At 37.2% G+C, this 19,432-nt stretch overlaps 1 protein-coding gene across 1 annotated transcript in view; it reads right to left on the bottom strand.

Moving 5' to 3' along the window:
• Positions 1-19,432, bottom strand: part of CDK6 (cyclin dependent kinase 6) — a 293,276-nt gene that overhangs the window by 186,264 nt on the left and 87,580 nt on the right. Inside the window, exon 2 of the mRNA XM_007939812.2 lies at positions 17,212-17,347. Within this exon, the coding sequence (XP_007938003.1) occupies positions 17,212-17,347 (136 nt within the window). The remainder of the gene's footprint in view (positions 1-17,211; positions 17,348-19,432) is intronic.

Below are 19,432 nucleotides of genomic sequence, written 5' to 3'. Positions count from 1 at the left end.
TCTTCCAAGCCAATGTTAGAGTGGTAGCCTCAGGATGGTCATTTTTTTGTTTGTTTTTTGCCACAAAGAGTTAGTTACCAGGACAGGCGGCAGCCTAACTTTCCACCAACAAATGAAAGAAAGTTCTCCAACTCCACATAGCAAGAAGCACATACTTACCTCCACCGGACACAGGGTCTGGGAATAACTGTAATGGATGGACTATATTTCTGTATAAATAATCTGAGAGGTCTACTGATTTTAAGAAAGCTGAACATTTTTTCTAACTCAGAACTTGAAAGTAGGCCTGGGTTAGGGGGAGGAAGAAGGCGTGGAAGTGGAAGAAATATTTAATACATCAAAAAGTAAGACAAGAGAGAAGTCATTCACAGGAAAAGCTAATCTCTTAAACAAACACATTTCCCAAATAAAATGCAATCTGAACCTTCTTAATGTGCAGTGCCAATATATTCTTCAAGGATACCTGCTTTCTGATAATAAAATGCTCCTTTTATGAAAATTCATACACTCCAGTCAAAAGGGTATGGAGAGCATAGTGCCTAAATAATAGGTCCTTCTTCTTCAAGACCAAGGAGAAAACATTAATAAACAGGGATCTAATTCAACTTCAGATATTCTCTCTTATGTGAAAACTGGATGGTCTGAATTTGAATCTCTCAGAATTGATTATGTACATTTACCAATGACATACGCATGTGAAATTGTGAGCTCCTCCTGGCTTGAACTGTGATGCTATGGCTTCTGCAGCTGCTCTGGAGTCCACCAATGGCTACAACAAGGTCTGCTGGAGGAGGGTAGGAACCGGGGGTTCTGGAGAGTGTGTTACCCATGCTTCCAGGAGAGTCATATCGCTGGTGGCCCATTTGGAAGATCTGCTCCAGTTGTGCTAATGGAATGAGTGCTTCCCAAATAATTTCTCATCAGTTAAAATATTATATTCATTTATGAGTTTAGCTGCTGCTTATGTTTCTGAGCTCCTGACCTTTCCCATAGTTTAAATATCTAATTTAAAAATGGCAAAAGGAGAAAAAAGAATTCCACATATGGACTATAATCACATAGATACTTTTAAGAAATGCATATTATTAGGCTAATTATGGATACCTATACTTATTAAAATAGTCTCTCAGCTCAGGAGCTCTGGTGGTGCTGTGATTAAAGCACTGGGCTGCTAACAAAAAGGTTAGCAGTTCGAACCCACCAGCCACTGCACGGGAGAAAGAGGGGGCAGTCTGCTTCCATAACGATTTACAGCCTTGGAAACCCTTTGGGGCAGTTTTGCTCTGCCCTGTAGGGTCACTAGAGTCAGAATCGATTCGATGACTACGTCTGGTTTTTGGTTTCTCAACTCAAGTGCCACACTGAAATAGTTGGATTGTCAAGACCATCCATCTACACACATATTCTACTTGTGACTTAGGGAACTACTATTTGTATTTTAAAAGGCAATCCAGCCAGCAGCTGGATGTAACACATTTCTAGGCTTCACAGACCTTCTTGATGCTTCGCTAGGCCTCTTATCAGAACACGAATAGAGATCTCTGTTATGGCTCCTGTGGCGTGTAAAAGACAAGGCGATGATTTCCAGACCATTTCCCCCAGCAACATGCTCATCAATCACCTAATGATAGGACTTTGCTATTTTCGCTGGAGGAAAGTTTAGTAGTTCTGCCCCAGTGAAATGGGGCTCCCGGAACTATACTTTAGGTTATCATGAAGGGCCTGCTATAGGGTCACTATAAGAGCACCTGCCTCGATAGCTTCTGAGCTCACAGGACCAAGGTGGAACATAGCAATTTAGCTACTGGGTAAATGATTCAGTGTGGGATAAAAGCTATTTTTATTATGTTTGGTGAGGCCAGTTTTCTAAATCCAACAAAGTTACATGTATTTATCTCTGTGTCCTTAGCAGTGTCCATTTACTGTCACACATATATTCACCTTCATAAGTTCAAAGGGCCTCAACAAGAAAAGATAACAGCCTTTAAAGGAAGGCTTCCAAAAATGCTTAAAAAATAATAAACATACATCCAATACATCCATATTGCTTTAGTCTGGCATCATTTCCTCAGTGCTTTTTTTTCTCCTTTAATTTTGGAGAAATATAGGTTGTTTTTGACTGGACAGTGGAGTTATATACAAATGTGTTGTTGTAAGTTCAAGTGCATGTTACGAAGATCGAAGAAGATCGCTGTTAACATTTCAAGTCTCAAGTTAAATATTTTACTTTAGCAATCTCCCTGTACAGGTCAATCCACAGTTTGAAAAGAAACTTCCCTATTTTATCAGGCACAGACCTCCTAAAAAAAACTTTGTTCAAAAGTATAAGCTAATTTTTCCGAAGTCATTATAACAAGAAGACAAAGTTAATTTCAAGTTAAAAAAACTGAAAATCTAGAGATTGTTAAAGAAACCCATTTTAGTCCCTACTGCAGCAAAGTGGACTTGTAACTTTATTTTATATGCATTAAACAAAAAACAAACTCACTGCTGTCATATGCATACATTAATTTAAAGGTTTATTGCTTGCCACCAATTCTTCCATTTATAAACAAGTGAAATTACTGGACACCTCAACTACACTATTCAGTGATAAGATTAAAGGAGATAATGATGATGATTTCCTTATGTCTTTATAGAAAAACCTATGTGACACTTTTTGCTAGTCTTTCAACATTTGCCATTCTGTCAACCTCATCATCAATAAATATGTACAGAATGTTTTTAATGTATACACATTGATTATTACACAAAATCTCTACTGTGTTGCGTAAAAGCAAAAGAAGTGATAATCTGCTGTTAATTCTTATATTGGGCTGTGATATGGGAAACAAAGATTCAGATATGAGAAATTCAACTGCTATGTAATAGGAGTTCTCTATTAAAATGTATATAAAATGCCCTTCTGTTGGATGATAAAAGTATTAGATTGAATCATTTGAAATTGACAATTTTTGTAGGGCAAAAATAGTCAACCATTGGCAATTTCATATGGCTTAACGTAATAACTGTTGTTGTTGTTATAATAATAGTACAGGCTATTTTAGACCATAAATATAAATAACCCATAATAACTCTACAGATATACACTATTAGCATTTCAGTGTATTTCCTTTTAGTTTTTCTAAACAGTATTTGAAACATATTTCAAAATTGGGCTCACAGTACATTTCTACCTACATAGATATATCTACACACACACACACACACACTCACAACTTGGATGTTGTCTTTCTCTAAGCAATTACTCTTTAAAAATTATGATTTTTTGAAAAATCATTCTGTTAGATAAATTTCCATAATTTATTTAATCATCTTCTATCATAGTACATTCTAATTTCTAATGTGAATGTCTCTGATTATTTGTGAGGCTGAACATTTCCCCACATGTTTACCAGTCATTCTGTGTACAGGCATTTCTTTGTGAATGCGTCTGTTTAAGATCTTCATCCATATTTAAATAGAGTAGTTTTCTTTTATTATTGGTTTGTAAGAGCTTTTTATATGTTAAGGATATTAAATCTTTGCCTTACTTTCTGTAAATTTAAGATCATTTGCTTTTCAGTTTTATTTTTAATAATATTTAAAGTTTTAAATATTTACAGTCTAATCTATGAATCTTTTCCTTTGTGACATTGTCTACTGCTTTTACACTTCATAAGCACTTCTCTACTCCTAGATCTGAACATTATTCACTTATGTATTATTCTATTCATTAAAATATAAATAGCCTCCCCATATGCACATATCTTTAGAATGTATAAAGTGTTTGGACTTTATACAAAACCATTAAAGAGGGTACTTGCTTGGTATCCAATGCTCAAAGTGCTGTCTTCAGCCTCCTAACCAGCACTAAATGTTACTAAATCAGGCCTGTTTCTAGCAAAATTTACAAGCAAACTCAGCTGTCTCTTTTCTAAGGAAAATTTCCTGCTGTACAAAGGGTTACCTCTGAACAGTATCTCCATTATTTCACCCATGACTCCATTCCTAATTTTCTGTTTTCTGCCAGCTGCTCTCTAACTTACAAATAATGTGTGTCTTTGTTTAGAGTTCCTTAAAAAAACGGTATATTCTAAACGTGGAAGAAAGCTCAATTTATTTTACTTTGAAACCTGAGAAATCAATAACATGAACCATATGTTAATTATGGAACTTGGTGATAAATAAAATAAGAAGTCCTGTGAAATTGTGGTGGTGAAAGTGATGTTGGGGTTGAAAGGGAAAAGGAAAGAAGCCCTTTCTCTTGGTGTGAGATGCTTTCATAAATCTCTCTACTTGGGAGGATACCAAAATGCAACTCTTTTCTTAATTCATTCTAATGTAATTTATATTTCACTTTCGTCCAAGTTCCTAAGTGTAAGGATGTACCAAGGTCTTATAGGAATGATGGGATGCACATCAAGGGCTGTAAGTATAATAGCAGCATCCAGAACAGATGATGTCAAAGACAAAAATTAACCAATTATCTATGTATTCGTATGTCATCATTTTGGACTGTATAGTTTTGAACTAAAGCAATAATTCAACTCATCTTTAATTTCTGGTTGAAATATTAAAGGATCTTGAGACTTGTAAGAGAAATTGCCATAATTAGGGTAATAATCATAATGGGGGACAAGAATCAGCAATGCAATGTTTCAGATTATTTATACTCAGCATAATCACATGGGTTAAGAAAGGCTAGTGTGTTTATTTAGGGTACATAAATCTCTCCTTTTTTCCTTGGGCACTCAATCAATTCTCTTTTTACCAACCTATTTCTTCCCTCTTTTGTGCTCCACCCTTTTGACTTGGAATACATATTCCCTGGGCCGTCTATTATAGCATTTACTCCATCTTAACCTAACGAAAACTGTAGGTTTTCAGGTTTTATAGGTGATGGTGAACTTCTCAGCTGTAGGTTTGAACATGAAAATATGATATATTAGTGAGATTACAATGTTGACAGGAACACGTTGAGTTTTCATTCTATTCTAACCATATTTGCAGAATACCTTAAATTGAGATTAACTGTTTCCAGATCTATTAATATCTGATTACTCTATTTAGCTATAACCTCTAATGTGGCAGTTTGTAAACTTTATTTATAATGTAACCTCCCATTCCCTGCCCTTCCTAATTCTCCACTATGTTCTATTTTAACTTTTCAATCTAAAACTGGTGTGACTAAACTACAGCAGAATGATAAATATTTCTTTGGTTTTGTCCAAGAAAGGAAAAAATTAACAAGTATAGTCAGGGACAGCAGAGAGCAGTGATAAATATAAAACTCAATAAAGCCACTAGCTTATATCTGTTAAGTATTTAGAACACCAAAACCAAAACCAAACTCACTGCCGTCGAGTCAGATCCAACTCATAGCGACCCCTCCTTGGGTTTCTGAGGCAGTTATCACTATGGAAGTAGATTGCCCAACTTTCCTTCCGAGGAGTGGCTGTTGGGTTTGAACCGCCAGCCTTCTGGTTAGCAGTCAAATGCCTTAGGCACTAAGCCACCAGAGTATTCATGGCTTTAATATAAAATCCTGAAAGAAATACCTGAATACTATATTGGGTCACTTTGGTGTCAGCACTAAAAATCAAAGACTATGAGCCCCTTTGTTTCATATTTTTTGGTTCCTTACCTATTAAACAGGGAATTCTGGTGGCATAGTGCCTAAGGCACTTGACTGCTCACCAGAAGCTGGCGGTTCAAACCCACCAGCCACTCCTTGGAAGGAAGGTTGGGCAATCCTACTTCAGTAGTGATACCACCTCGGAAACCCAAGGAGGTGTCGCTATGAATTGGATCTGACTCGATGGCAGTGCGTTGTGTTCGTTGTTTACCTATTAAACAGTTATTTAGGAACTTTGACCAATTACGCTTACAGGTATGCTAATTGTTTATTAATTGAAGACTTCAGGGAAATGCAGTAAGTGTATATGAAACAAAAAAGTATCTCTTAAGGTCAAATTATGATGTGTCAAGAACACTATTTTTTTTTAAGGATTTCTAGGCGGCTTAAGAATTTCTAGTTAGAATTTTCCTATTTGTAAGTATCTTGTCTTTAATTTTTATCTCCTATTAAGGGATAGGACTTTTCAACAGGAATAAATCTTAGGGAATAAAATTTTAGTGCTTTTAAACAAGTATCATACAAAGGGATGACTTTAGTTAAAATGTCACACCTGACTTCACCAGAGCTTAGGTAAAGCCTTCTGAATGGCTGAGGTTACCTACTCACAGGTCAAGTAAATATTACAAAGGTTTGAATCATCCCAGAATGTAAAGAAGTTTTTCATTTCCTGGTTGTGTTGTATGCCTAAAAATAGGGCGGTATTTCTTAAACTTCTTTGTCTACAACAATCATTGTTGTTACATGCCATGGAATGTATTTCAACTCAGAGTGATCCCATGTGACAAGAGTAGAGGTTTTTAGAGCTCCATAGGGTTTTCTAGAGCCACTGAATGGATTTGAACTGCCCGCCTTCAGTTAGCAGCCAAGCTCCGTATAAGAATCATGACAGCATACTCATGAAAAATTCCTGTCCAAGATTCTGTTTGGTGGTGAGGGATCAGTTATAGCAGGACTGTGCATTTTACATGATTGCTCTGTGTGGTGGTGAGAGATACAGGTGACTGTATCACCTGATGGCCCTTGGAGAAACATAGCCACAGTATTCACCTAAACCTTTTATTAGAGGGTAACTCATTTTTGTAAAATTTGTTGGTTTTAGTCTATTTTCTAGGCATCTTTTTAAGCTAACCACTGTATGACAGTATCCAGGCTTTTCAGAGATTAGAGTGATAACTTTATTTCTAATCTTCAACGAATTCTCTTTTACTTCGTAAGATTTAACAATCATAGTATTCAGTTGCCATACACACATACACACAAACACAAAGAAACAAACAAACAAATAAATGTAGGTCATACTCTCCTCATTTGATTTTCCATCAGAGTCAGTATTTTTGGAGAATTTTGCTCTTTGAGGGTGATGATGATGAGGAAGAGCAGACTGATAAAAAAATCACAGTAGTATTTCATCTGCTGAAGAAATTTGATTCTCATCACTTTCCCCATGGGATTTGTAACACTTCATTACAGAATAGTTTGTGAAAGTACTCATTCATTCAACAAATGTTTACTACAATCAACAATCACTTCCTTAACTGCAACAGAATTCTTAACTGTAATAGTTCACCTAATTAATTTGTCCTGGCTTAGTGATGGCGAATACAATACTCTCTTAGATAAATGATGGATACCTTCTCTAGATGTCTTTCAATAATTTACAATTTAGTCATGCTAATATTACAAATTGTTAGCAATTGGTCTAACAGAATGGGGCTTTCTTAACCCCTAAACTTCATAGTACATAGGAGTATCTGAAATTTCTATAAAGAAGGATAAAAATCCAAATGAATATATGTAGGATAAAAACCAAAAGAAACCAAACTCACTGCCATCGAGTCGTACCCAACTCATAGAGACCCCTCCTTGGGTTTCCGAGGCGGTATCACTACAGAAGTAGATTGCCCAACCTTCCTTCCAAGGAGTGGCTGGTGGGTTTGAACCACCAGCCTTCTGGTTAGCAGTCAAATTTTAAATTTTATTGAAAAAAAAAATTAATCCTTTGAAGCTTCTTCTCATGGTTGGGATGGCAGATACATACAATGGTGGATATATGGAAATTTATCATTAAAGTTTGTAAAAATGTCTATCTATCAAAGTATCTTTTACATATATATTTTTGAGAAGTGAGACTGGGATCTGAGATTCACAGTATAAATCATTCTGTTCATTGGACTTGGCTTCTCCATCGTTAGTATAAAGCATACATAACAGAGGGAACTCTGGGTAGTGTAATGCCTAAGGCATTTGACTGTTAACCAGAAGGCTGGCTATTCAAACCCACCAGCCACTCCTCAGAAGGAAGATTGGGCAATCTACTTCCATAGTGATACTGCCTAGGAAACCCCACAAGGAGTCGCTATGAGTCAGATCCAACTCAACGGCAGGGAGATTATTTTATTACTTTATTATTGAAAGAGAAAACAATTTCTGGAATTGAGTCAGTATATTAAAGGAGAACAATGCCTTATTGCTCTAGTGAAGATGAGTTACTGTTTTTAGGCTGTACCTAAACAAAGCCAAGGAAGCAAATCATAGTTGTAATACAAAAAGAAAATCCTATCAGTGTCCCTGCCCACCATAAAGAACTGACTGTAAAATAGCCAAACAGATGTGTTAAGACAGGAGGTCCCTCAGTTTATTTTTCTATTGTAAGAAAAATGTAGCCTTGAAAAGTATAATTTCTTCACTTGTACAATGGGGATACTGATGTCTGCATTTCAGAATTAATTAGAATTAATAAAAGGAAGCACCTTTATAGATACTCTACCACAGTGGTTTTTTTTTTTTTTGGTTTGTATAGATATTAGCATGCTTACTAAGTGAAGGTCCACTATGTTCCAGGAAGTATTCTGGCACTGGAGATAGTGCAATAAACTAGAGTTCTGACTTCAAGGTTCTTACCTTGAAACATACACAACAAACAAAAAATGACTGAGGTAATTTCAGGTAATGCTATGAAGAGAATAAAACAGTGGCATAATGTGGTAAACTGTAACGAGAAGTAGAATTTAAGCTGAGGTGACCAGGAAAGGATATTACGTGAGTTGGGATCAGAATGATGAAAAGCATCATTTACACTATTTTAGTGAGTCAGTATTTTTTTAGTGAGTCAGTATTACAGTATTTAGAAAGACATTAGCTTTTCTTTTATATCTGTATTTTTAATAAACACTAAAGAATTATGTTAAAGTTTGTTATCACATACTTTTAGATATTAGGTATTTGCATAACCCTGTCCACTTTCCTTCCTGATGTTTTCAGGTAACAGAAGCAGCTCAAAACACTGCAAAAGGATTTGCCTCTGGGAGAGTCCTCTGAATCTTGATTCCTAAAAATGTCCTCTCTGAAGAAGTTCCCTGAGTTACTAAAAGTTTCACTTCAAATGAAGGATACTAGAAGGGACAAGTTCAGGAGCTCTGGTAGCATAGTGCCTAAGGCACCTGACTGCTAACCAGAAGGCTGGCGGTTCAAACCTACCAGCCATTCCTTAGAAAGAAGATGGGGCAATTTACTTCCATAGTGATACTGTCTTGGAAGCCCAAGGAGGGGTTGCTATGAGTCAGGTCTGACTCGACAGCACATAACAACAACAACAACAACAGAAGGGACAATGTGTATGTTTCTGATGAGAAGAGAGGAAAAGCAAATGGAAATTACTAGTAAACGAGTGAAAGACGGCGATTACACTAAAGATTTTCTTTCCAAATTTCTGATCTGAACTTAAGATTTTCAGAGAATAAGTCACCACAGTTGTTACAGCTCTCACCCACTCTACATTTCTCCCTAAATTTGGAGTGAACTCAGATGTTGACTCACTACCCTCCTATTTGAGTCAATGACCAATTGCTGGTAAAACTTTGATATAACCCACTGTCTATCTGCCATATTGGAGAAGGATCTCATTCTTGGAAAAGTAGAGTGTCTGCAAAAAAGTCAAAGACCATCAATGAGATGGATTGAGACAATGGCTGTGATGATGGGTTCAAGCACAGCAAGGATTGTGAGGACCAGGCAGTGTTTTGTTCTGCTGTATATAGGGTCACTATGAGTTAAAGTCGACTTGATGGCACCTAACAACACAAAAACAAATACTCTGTGACTGGCTCTTAACTTTTGCTTGGTAATATGTCTGATGATCCCCCAAAATAAATAAACAGATACATACATATATACAGCCTGTGTATGTGTGTGTGGGGGTGGTTTATATGGAAAATATCTTTCATTTGGTCAAAAGACTGTATTTAAAGCTGACTTTGGTGGTGTAGTGCCTAAGGCATTTGACTGCTAACCAGAAGGCTGGTTGTTCATAGCCACCAGCCACTCCTCGGAAGGAAGATGGGGCAATCTACTTCTATAGAGACCCTGCCTTGGAAACCCAAGGAGGGGTTGCTATCAGTCGGATTCGACCCGACGTCAGTGAGTTTGGTTTCGAGTTTTTTGGCACAGGAAAGCTAAAATAATACAAGATCATAGTACTGATGAAAGTTCTGATATCTTTTTTTTTTTTTTTTTTAAATAAAAATGACTTTAGACACAACAGTTAATATACTATGCACGCTATCATTGTTTTTTAATGCCTAATGCACTTGACTGCTAACCAGAAGGCTGGTGGTTCAAACCTACCAGCCACTGCTCAGAAGGAAGACTGGGCAATCTACTTCCATAGAGATACTCCCTGGAAAACCCAAGGAGTGAGTTTGGGTTTTTTAGTTCACACACACACACACACACACACACAAAGTAGCTTTGCTTGCTAGCTGAAAGGCTAACAGTTCAAACTGACCCAACGACCCAACGGCTGTGTGGGAGAAAGACCTAGCAGTCTGTTCCCATTAAAATGACAGTAAGAAGACCTTACAGAGCAGGTCTACTGTCACATGGGGTTGCTATGAGGTGGAATTGACTCAACAGCATTCAACAACAACAACAAATTATGTACATAAATCAATTAAGCATAACACTATAATAACCATTTCAATACAATATTATATCAATGTGGAAGGGCAATAGAACTAAAATGAAAGATTCTGAATTCTCAGGATGGAAAGAGCTTAAAAGATGAGAGAGCCGGGGGCAGAGTGAAGAGGGGGGGGATGGTGGTGGGGTTGGAGCAGCAAAGGGAAAAGGTATAGGGAAGACAGGGTTGTTCCTGAGTACCAAGGGGGAAATAAACAAGCAAACTATGTTGCTGAGCTCCTGGCTCTGGCAGATCCAGCAGTGCTTGTGATGTAGGACTGACCTAGTTTAAGTCAAATCACTGTATGTCCAGACCCATCTTACTGTACAAATCAACACTGGCATAACTGATCTATCTAGCATCTATTAGTCCTTTTTATCCAAACTTGTGTTATTAAACATTCCACTTTCCTTATTAAAAGGAATTTTATTAAATAGCCCTTTCAGGTATCTTTCAAATATGTCCTCTCTTTTAAAAAATATCTCATGTTACTATGAAAAGTAGTTTGCATTAAACACCAGGAAAGATATGCATATTAAAAAGTTTTTTTTTTTTAAAAAAAGGTCTATTCAATTAATCCAGACAGTTCCCAGGAAGATATTAGATTGAAAAAATGTTTTCTTCCAGGATCTTTATCATTTTTGTGACATATTTATTCCCTGAATTTCTAGCCTTGTTTTTGGAATCACCTTATTATGCAACATCTGCTCTGAATTTCAAATGTGATAAACAGAGTATGAGTGTCGGTGGCAGATGGCTAATGACCAGCAGCAACAGGGCACTGAAGCCTGCCTTGTTTTCGGAGAAGCGATATTTTCATGTTAATTTGCTCTGTGTCCTGCAAAGATGAGACAAATCACCTGCTCGTAATTCAGGCAAAGTGGAGACCACCAGGAGTTGAGAGGGGCCACCGCCTGATTCCTTTAGGGGTGAGAGGACAGGAGGATCTGGGACTTTCCTCATCAGCAGTACAGGGACCAGTCAGTCACTTTGCATTATGTCAAATCAGGAAAGATAAATCAGCCTTGGGCATCTCATACTGACATCAGAGCCACTGCTTACTGCAAGCAGACATGATTCATGAAAACAGATATTTCCCAGAGGCAGAAAACAGGTGCTATTAAGAGTGTGTGTTAGTCTCTGAACTGGATTTTGTAAAAGAAATCTAATAGTACATTTTATCTCTTATGAAAAATATTACAATCAACATAAATCTCTATGAACATTCAATTGAAGATAAAATGAAATCTAATTCACAGAGAAAATGACTTACACAAACACGTAAACCTTGAGTTTTTCTGGCTTTCTCAAGCTCTACAGAATTCACTTATCATACAGATAAATAAAAAATAATTTTTATTCCAACACTGAGCCATCAAAAGAGGCCATATGGTCTTGAGCTAAAAGTCCATGTTCTATTTTAGAGAGGTTACTGATCTTCTGTGTAACCTTTCAGTGCCTCAAATTTCTATTTGTAAAATTGTGAAATCACCAAGTTAATCAAATGTGTTATGTGCATAGAATGTCCAAAGATAATACTAGGTTCTCAAAGAGTTTATAAGCTAGCTGAGAAGCCTGAAGCCTGGTCACATAATGGGAAAGATGACTTACTATAAAGGCAGCCCTAGTGCCAAATTATCAGGACAGTGGAAGAGGACATTACATTTTGAAAGTCCATATAACATAGTATTTTCCAAAGGAGACTCTCTCTTTCTATACACACACACACTTAAATAACCGTAGAGAATGCATAGTATATGCTTTTATCTCTTCTGTTTTACTCAAAGGTCCTTGAGAGCATACCTAATTCAATTTTGTATCCTCAAAGTGTCTAGCACAGAACCCTCTCTGGAACAGAGTAATAAATATTTGTTAAAGCTATTAGGAATATTATTACAATAAAGCATTTTATACAAAGAACCTATTTCTGTGTTTCCAGTAGACTGTTCATCATAACAATATTCTAGTTATTGTAACTTTCCCCACCAAAAAAAACAAACCAGTTGCTACCATGTTGATTCTGACTCATGGTGACGCCATGTGCTACAGACGAGAACTACATTGTGCAGGGTTTTCAAGACTGCGCAATTTTTCAGAAGCAGACTGCCAAGCCTTTCTTCTGAGATGCCCCTGTGTGGGTTCAAACTGCCAATCTTTTGGTTATACAGTTGCGTACTTAACCACTTGGGCCACCCAGGGACTCTGAGACTTCCCATAAATAAGCTAGTACAAAAACAACAAAATATTTCTCATCTCCAGTTACTTGCTTGAAAACGTCAATTAACCAGAACTTAGCCAGCCCAAATCTCCTTCTTTGCAGATTCTTATCCTGCAATGCAGGTTTTAAAAATAAGTCAACCACAGACACAAAAGAACAAGGGTTTATTAAAAATAAATTGGTATCAAATATATATTCAGACTAAAAACTATGTTACTTATGGTTTTCATGCTTTAAAATGATTATTGATGCTTTTAATAATGACCTTTAAGCATCACAAACCCTCAAATTAAAATATATATAATTTAAATTTATAACATATATTACAACCAAACAAACCAAACACACTGCCGTCGAGTTGGATCCAACTCATAGTGACCCCTCCTTGGATTTCTGAGGCAGTATCATTACGGATGTAGATTGCCCAACCTTCCTTCCGAGGATACTACTTAAATAATAAAGATGAGTAGATTAGATAACTCAGAAAATTTTTTTAAAAAATCTTCTTTTACAGTAGTTAGCAAAAAAATGTTCAATTAGCTATAACATATAAATTAATTGCCTGGAATATGTCAGTTAACCATGGTTCTATTTCATTATGAAAACACTGATAGACCATTAACCAAGTATCTTAAATAACCAAAGTCCCTAGTCCCACCTCCACTCCTATCAGCCCCTGTAGGGTCAGTGGAGGTGCCATACCGATGGCTGAAGATATGTAACAGACTCCGGAGAATCTCCTCTTCAACAAAGGAAATGCCACTCCCCTTTACCTAGCGGGAGATATAAGACTCAGAAAAACTTTAACTTTTAACCAAGTCACCTTGCTAAAAAGCTTCTGGTACCAAGCACAGCCATCCCAACCCCAGCCCTCATCCATCCCTCTGCCACTCATCTCTTCCTATCCTTCTTTACTGTACTTCGGTGATCATCCTTCTGCCTCTTCCTCTATCTATCCTGCTTGTCCCCCCATCTCTGCTTATCAGGACTTCAATCTCCCCTACACACTCCATTTCTACTCCTGCTAGATCAAGCCTCAGTCTAGCCTACAGTGATGGCTTTTCAATCACTTTAACTATAGGGCTACTTCTGTAAATGTTCCCACTTAGAAGGTTTTAATTTGAAGTTCAAAAGATCTATGTAGGTAACAATATGTAATATAAATATATGGTTACCCCAACTGTTCCTCTGCTTAAAATAAATGAACTCCCAAAACAATAATTTTGAACTTAGCAATGTATATCAGAAGAAGCCAATAATTATTTGATAGTTTATGCTTAAAGGAGCTCTGGTGGTGTAGTGCCTCAAGCGTTAGACTGCTAACCAGAAGGTTGGTGGTTCAAACCCACCAGCGGCTCTGTAGAAGGAAGACGGGGCAATCTACTTCCGTAAAGATTTACCACCTCAAAACCCAAAGGAGGTTGCTATGAGTCAGAATCGACTTGATGGCAGTGAGTTTGTGTTTGGTTTAGTTTATACTTAAGTGGTTGGAAATCACCTAAAAAATAATTTTGAAATATTGTATCTGATGAAAGCTTGGCAATGTGCTTTATTTCTTGAATATCTATGTGCATAAATCATTGTGCTAGGCACTGTCAGGAGATAAGGATGAACAAATATACAGGCATACCTCGTTTTATTACATGTCACTTTATTGGACTCCGCACACACTGTGTTTTTTACAAATTGAAGGTTTGTGGCAACCCTTTTGAGCAAGTCTACCAGCACCATTTTTCCAACAGCATGTGCTCATTTTGCGTCTGTGTCACAGTTTGGTAATACTTAGAATATTTCAAACATTTTTATAACATTGTTGTTGTTGTTATGTGCCGTCGAGTCAGACCTGACTCATAGTGATCCCTCCTTGGGTTTCCGAGGCAGTATCACTACGGATGTAGATTGTCCCATCTTCCTTCCGAGGAGTGGCTGGTGGGTTTGAACCGCCAGCCTTCTGGTTAGCAGTCAAGTGCCTTAGGCACTACGCTACCAGAGCTCCTTTACTGCACACTTAATAGACTATAGTATAATGAAAACATAATTTTTATATGTACACAAAATTTGTGTGACTTGCTTTATTGTGAAATTTGCTTTGTTGTGCTGGTCTGGAATTGAACCCGCAACATCTCCAAAATGTATAAGATATATACCTGTATATATAAGATGTATACGATATGTACATAAATAATCACAACAAAAGGTAGAAAACATAATAAAGAGGTATGTAGAACAGGTGTTATAAGACTAATGAGATTACTTCCAATTATAAAAGTTGATCAACTGGTGTTTGGGTAAGCCTAGAAAAATTTAGACAGATAGTTATGGGATGGAGGGAGAAAAGAAATGGCATGACAAGCATGGCCAAGAGGTCAGAAATCAAAGGCTGTACTGTAGAATGGTGATAAGTCCAATTTGGCCAGAAAGTAAACTATCTGAAAGGGATGTGTGCAACATGACTTATAGGCTGAACACGGGTTTTTGACATGAAAGAGAGAACTAAAGCCACAGGACTGGAACAGAATGCCAGAGGAAAGAAAGAGGGATGTGGAGGCCAAAGAGGGTCAAGAAAAGGTAACTAGGAAGATCTACATTTAGAGGGCTTTAATGTCCTTGAAGGAGCTCTGGTGGCGTAGTGCCTAAAGCACTTGCTGCTAACCAGAAGGCTGGCAGTTCAAACCCACCAGCCACTCCTCGGAAGGAAGGTTGAGCAATCTACTTCTGTAATGATACCACCTTGGAAACCCAAGGAGGAGTCGCTAGGAGTCAGGTCTGACTCGATGGCAGTGAGTTTGATTTTGGTTAATGTCCTTGGAAAAGGAGCTCTGGTGGCATCACGGTTAAGAAGTTTGCTTAGAACCCACCCAGCAGATCATGGAAGAAAGTCTGGCAATCTTCTGTCACAGAGATTATAGCCCAGAAAACCCTCTGCAGCAGTTCTATTCTGTCACAATGTGGGGTCATTGTGAGTCAAAATAGACTCAACACCTAACAACAACAACAATGTCCTTGAAACTACTCAGGAAGAAATGGGAATATTGTTGAGTACCACATTCTTCTGAGAAAGCCATATGGAAGAAAACATACCATGTATTAGTCTTAAATCAAAGGAACAAATCATTCAATATGTCAAATGTATTAGTATTGAGGAACACTATCTAGCTATTACTAAAGTACATTTTTTACTCTGTTCAGAAAATAAGCTGTAACTCCTATCTAAAATGATGCTGAATGCTATAACTCATTTATAAACAGTGCATAGTAAATTGGGAAATCTGTTTAATCAGGTTACCTAATTCAAACTGACAAAAAGGTATTCATGAAAACCACATGATGTGCACAGATCTAAAAGATCTACCGGAAGTTCAATTAAACAGAACAATAAAACCTTACAAGTAGCTTTTTTCTACTAGATTATAAGAAAAAAAGAACCTCAAGTCAATATAGTGCATCTAGTTTGTTGACCTCAAAGGGCAGAGCTTGTCATAGTCATCTTTGAATCCCAAGAGCTTGGCATAGTACCTGGTACTTAGGCCTCCTATAAACTTTTCATGAATGAGAAAAAAATGAAAGTAAGGCCTAACAACTGGTATTTCAGATTTATTCAAAAGATTCATGGATGTGTCCTTGAGTCAATATACAATTATACAGTATACTCATAAATGATGCTTCTTCAATTTATGTCTTCCAGACACCATGAACCATCACAAAAAGACAGAACTATATATACTGGTAGCACAGTGGCTAAGGTACTTGACTGCTAACCAGATGGCTGGCGGTTCAAACCCATCAGCCACTCCTCGGAAGGAAGATGAGGCAATCTACTTCCGTAGTGATACTGCCTTAGAAACCCAAGGAGGGGTCGCTATGAGTCAGGTCCGACTTGACGGCACATAACAACAACAACAACATATATACTACAAAAGAGCCCTGATGGTGCAGTGGTTAAAGCATTAGGCTGCTAATTTAAAGGTCAGTGTTTTGAACCCACCAACCATTTGATGGGAGAAAGATGTGGCAGTCTGCTTTCATAAAGATTTACAGCTTTGGAAACTCTATGGGGCAGTTCTACTCTGTCCTACAGGGTCACCGTGAGTTGGAATCTACTTGAAAGCAGTAGATTTGGATTTATATATACTACACTACGCTTTCTAAGGTTGGGGGGAAAATAATGTATAAATAGGTATTTTGCCAACATTTTAATGTGTATTAGAACTAAAAGGTTTCTTCATTTAGCCCTAAAATTAATGAACTAGCATACATATATAATTTCTTGAACAGCCCACTTAGTTGATATTTTTATTTATCTACTGAGCTCCAAAGATTTTATTTCTAGCAATTTTCATAAGGAAAGAATGCCATTACTTAATAGACTACAGTGGTATGACTGCTTGAACAGGCAGAAAGATGATTTCTTGGTACCTTTATGGTTTCGGTGGGCACTCCAGGCTCTGGAACCTTATCCAAGTAAGTGGTCAAGTCTTGATCAACATGTTCAAACACTAATGTTAGTTTGGTTTCTCTGTCTGTTCTCGACACTGTGCACACATCAAACAACCTAGAGGGAAAAACAGATATTGAGTAAGTGGCCATAAACAAAGAAGTAACTTCTATCTTTTATACATATCCCTTATTTTTATCACATAATATGAAAAAAAAAAAGGATCAGTGGTGATCATTCCTTGTGATCATTTGTGAAGATGCCTAATGGTATGTGATACTTTAATACAAACGTTCTGGAGAGGAGCACTTGATGCCCTTGGTTAAGTGGTGATGAATGACATCCCTACTAGCAAAGACAAAGCAACAGGACTGAAGCACAATGCCTGCTTGGAGAGTTTCCTTGGTAAAGACTTTAGGCAGAATTTGCTGATATAGTTTTAAAAACTGCAGTTTAGGCAAAATATGCTGCTTCTTATCTTGTACTCTGAGAATTATTAAAGAGACAAACTGAGCATTCTTTTGAGATGCTACAGCTCGCAAAGAAGATTTTCCTGAATTTAAGAGTCTATAATCATGCCTGTGAAGACAAGTATGATGGAATATAGAGAAATTTAGCTTATTTCATGCTGGTACATCAAATCATTTCCTTGGAACAGGCATGTATTCTTAATTAGTTTCAAAATTTCAAATGCCAGGCAAATCAAAGCTACAGAATTCTAACATTTGTTTTTGGAAGAAAAGCAACAACACAACAAAAACCCTTCATTAATAAACTATATTGACCTTAGATGATAAAGACAGAAACAGAAGCAAACATAATTAAGCTTGGTTGGGAAAACTCATTTTCTTCCACAAAATTTTGCATCTAATTTAAAACTTAAGTTTTAAAAACAAAGCCTAGTAGTCAAAAGATTTCAGTCAAAGGACAAATTTTCCTTCAGTTTCAGCCACAGTATACTAACTGCCACATGAGATGTTTACCAAATGTTTGAAGAATTAAACAAGTCAGTCATAAACAAGCTGTAAGTAAATTTTTAGACAAAAATATAGTGTAAATACTAAGAAAACAAAAACCCACCGCCATCGAATCGATTTTGACTCATTGCAACCCCTCAGGGTTTCCAAGGCTGTAAATCTTTACAGAAGCAGATTGCCTCATCTTTCTCCAGTGGAGTGGCTGATGGGTTCAAACCGCCAATGTTTTGGTTAGCAGTCAAATGCCTTAGCCACAGAACCACCAGAGCTCTTTAAATACTAAGAAAAGGCTAATAATATGCTGTTTATATTATTTTCTTTCATTTTTAAAGATCAGGACTATATTATATCTATAGATTGCTTTGGGTAGTATTGACGTTTTCAGAATGTTAAGTTTTCCAACCCAAGAGCATGAAATATTTTACCATTTATATCAGTCTCTCTTGGTTTCCTGAAGTGCTATTTTGTAGTATTCCTCGTATATGTCTTTTGCATCACTGGTATTTTATCCTTTTGAAGTCTTTCATTTTTTTTAACTGAATGAACACCCTCTTCAAAGAAAGGAACTACAAATCTGCAAATGACCCAACTATTAATCCTGGGATTGACTCTCAATTACCCACTTGCATATTAAAAACAAATCAAACTCACTGCAATTGAGTCAGATCCCACTCATAGTGACCCCTTCTTGGGTTTCTGAGGTGGTATCACTAACAGAAGTAGATTGCCCAACCTTCCTTCTGAGAAGCCGCTGGTGGGTTTGAACTACCAGCCTTCTGGTTAGCAGTCAAATGCCTTAGGCACTAAGCCACCAGAGCTGTGTTAAAATTATAAGGTCTAGCTGTTTCACCATGCCACCCAACTACATTTCTGGGCGAGTATATTCAGTACTTATCTAGGAGTTTAAACTAAATTTTATAATATGCTAAAGAACACTTTAAGTAAGTTAAATCTACCGCTTGGCAGACAACAGAACACCAACAACCACACTTCATAGTCACGGCCAAACAAATTTTAATCATGGGTAGTTTGGGGTGAGTTCTATCATTCCATTAAAATCCATTAAAATCAAATGAATTCTTCCCTAATACGTGTTGTTATTTGTTGTTATTTGCCGTCGAGTCGCCCCCGACTCATAGCGACCCCTCCTTGGGTTTCCGAGGCAGTATCACTACGGAAGTAGGATTGCCCAACCTTCCTTCCGAGGAGTGGCTGGTGGGTTTGA

This window comes from Orycteropus afer, unplaced genomic scaffold (genome assembly GCF_000298275.1).
Source record: "Orycteropus afer afer isolate SDZICR_OR568_19922 unplaced genomic scaffold, OryAfe1.0 scaffold00063, whole genome shotgun sequence".
Lineage (NCBI taxonomy): Eukaryota > Metazoa > Chordata > Mammalia > Tubulidentata > Orycteropodidae > Orycteropus > Orycteropus afer.
This window is presented reverse-complemented; position numbering and strand designations above follow the sequence as displayed.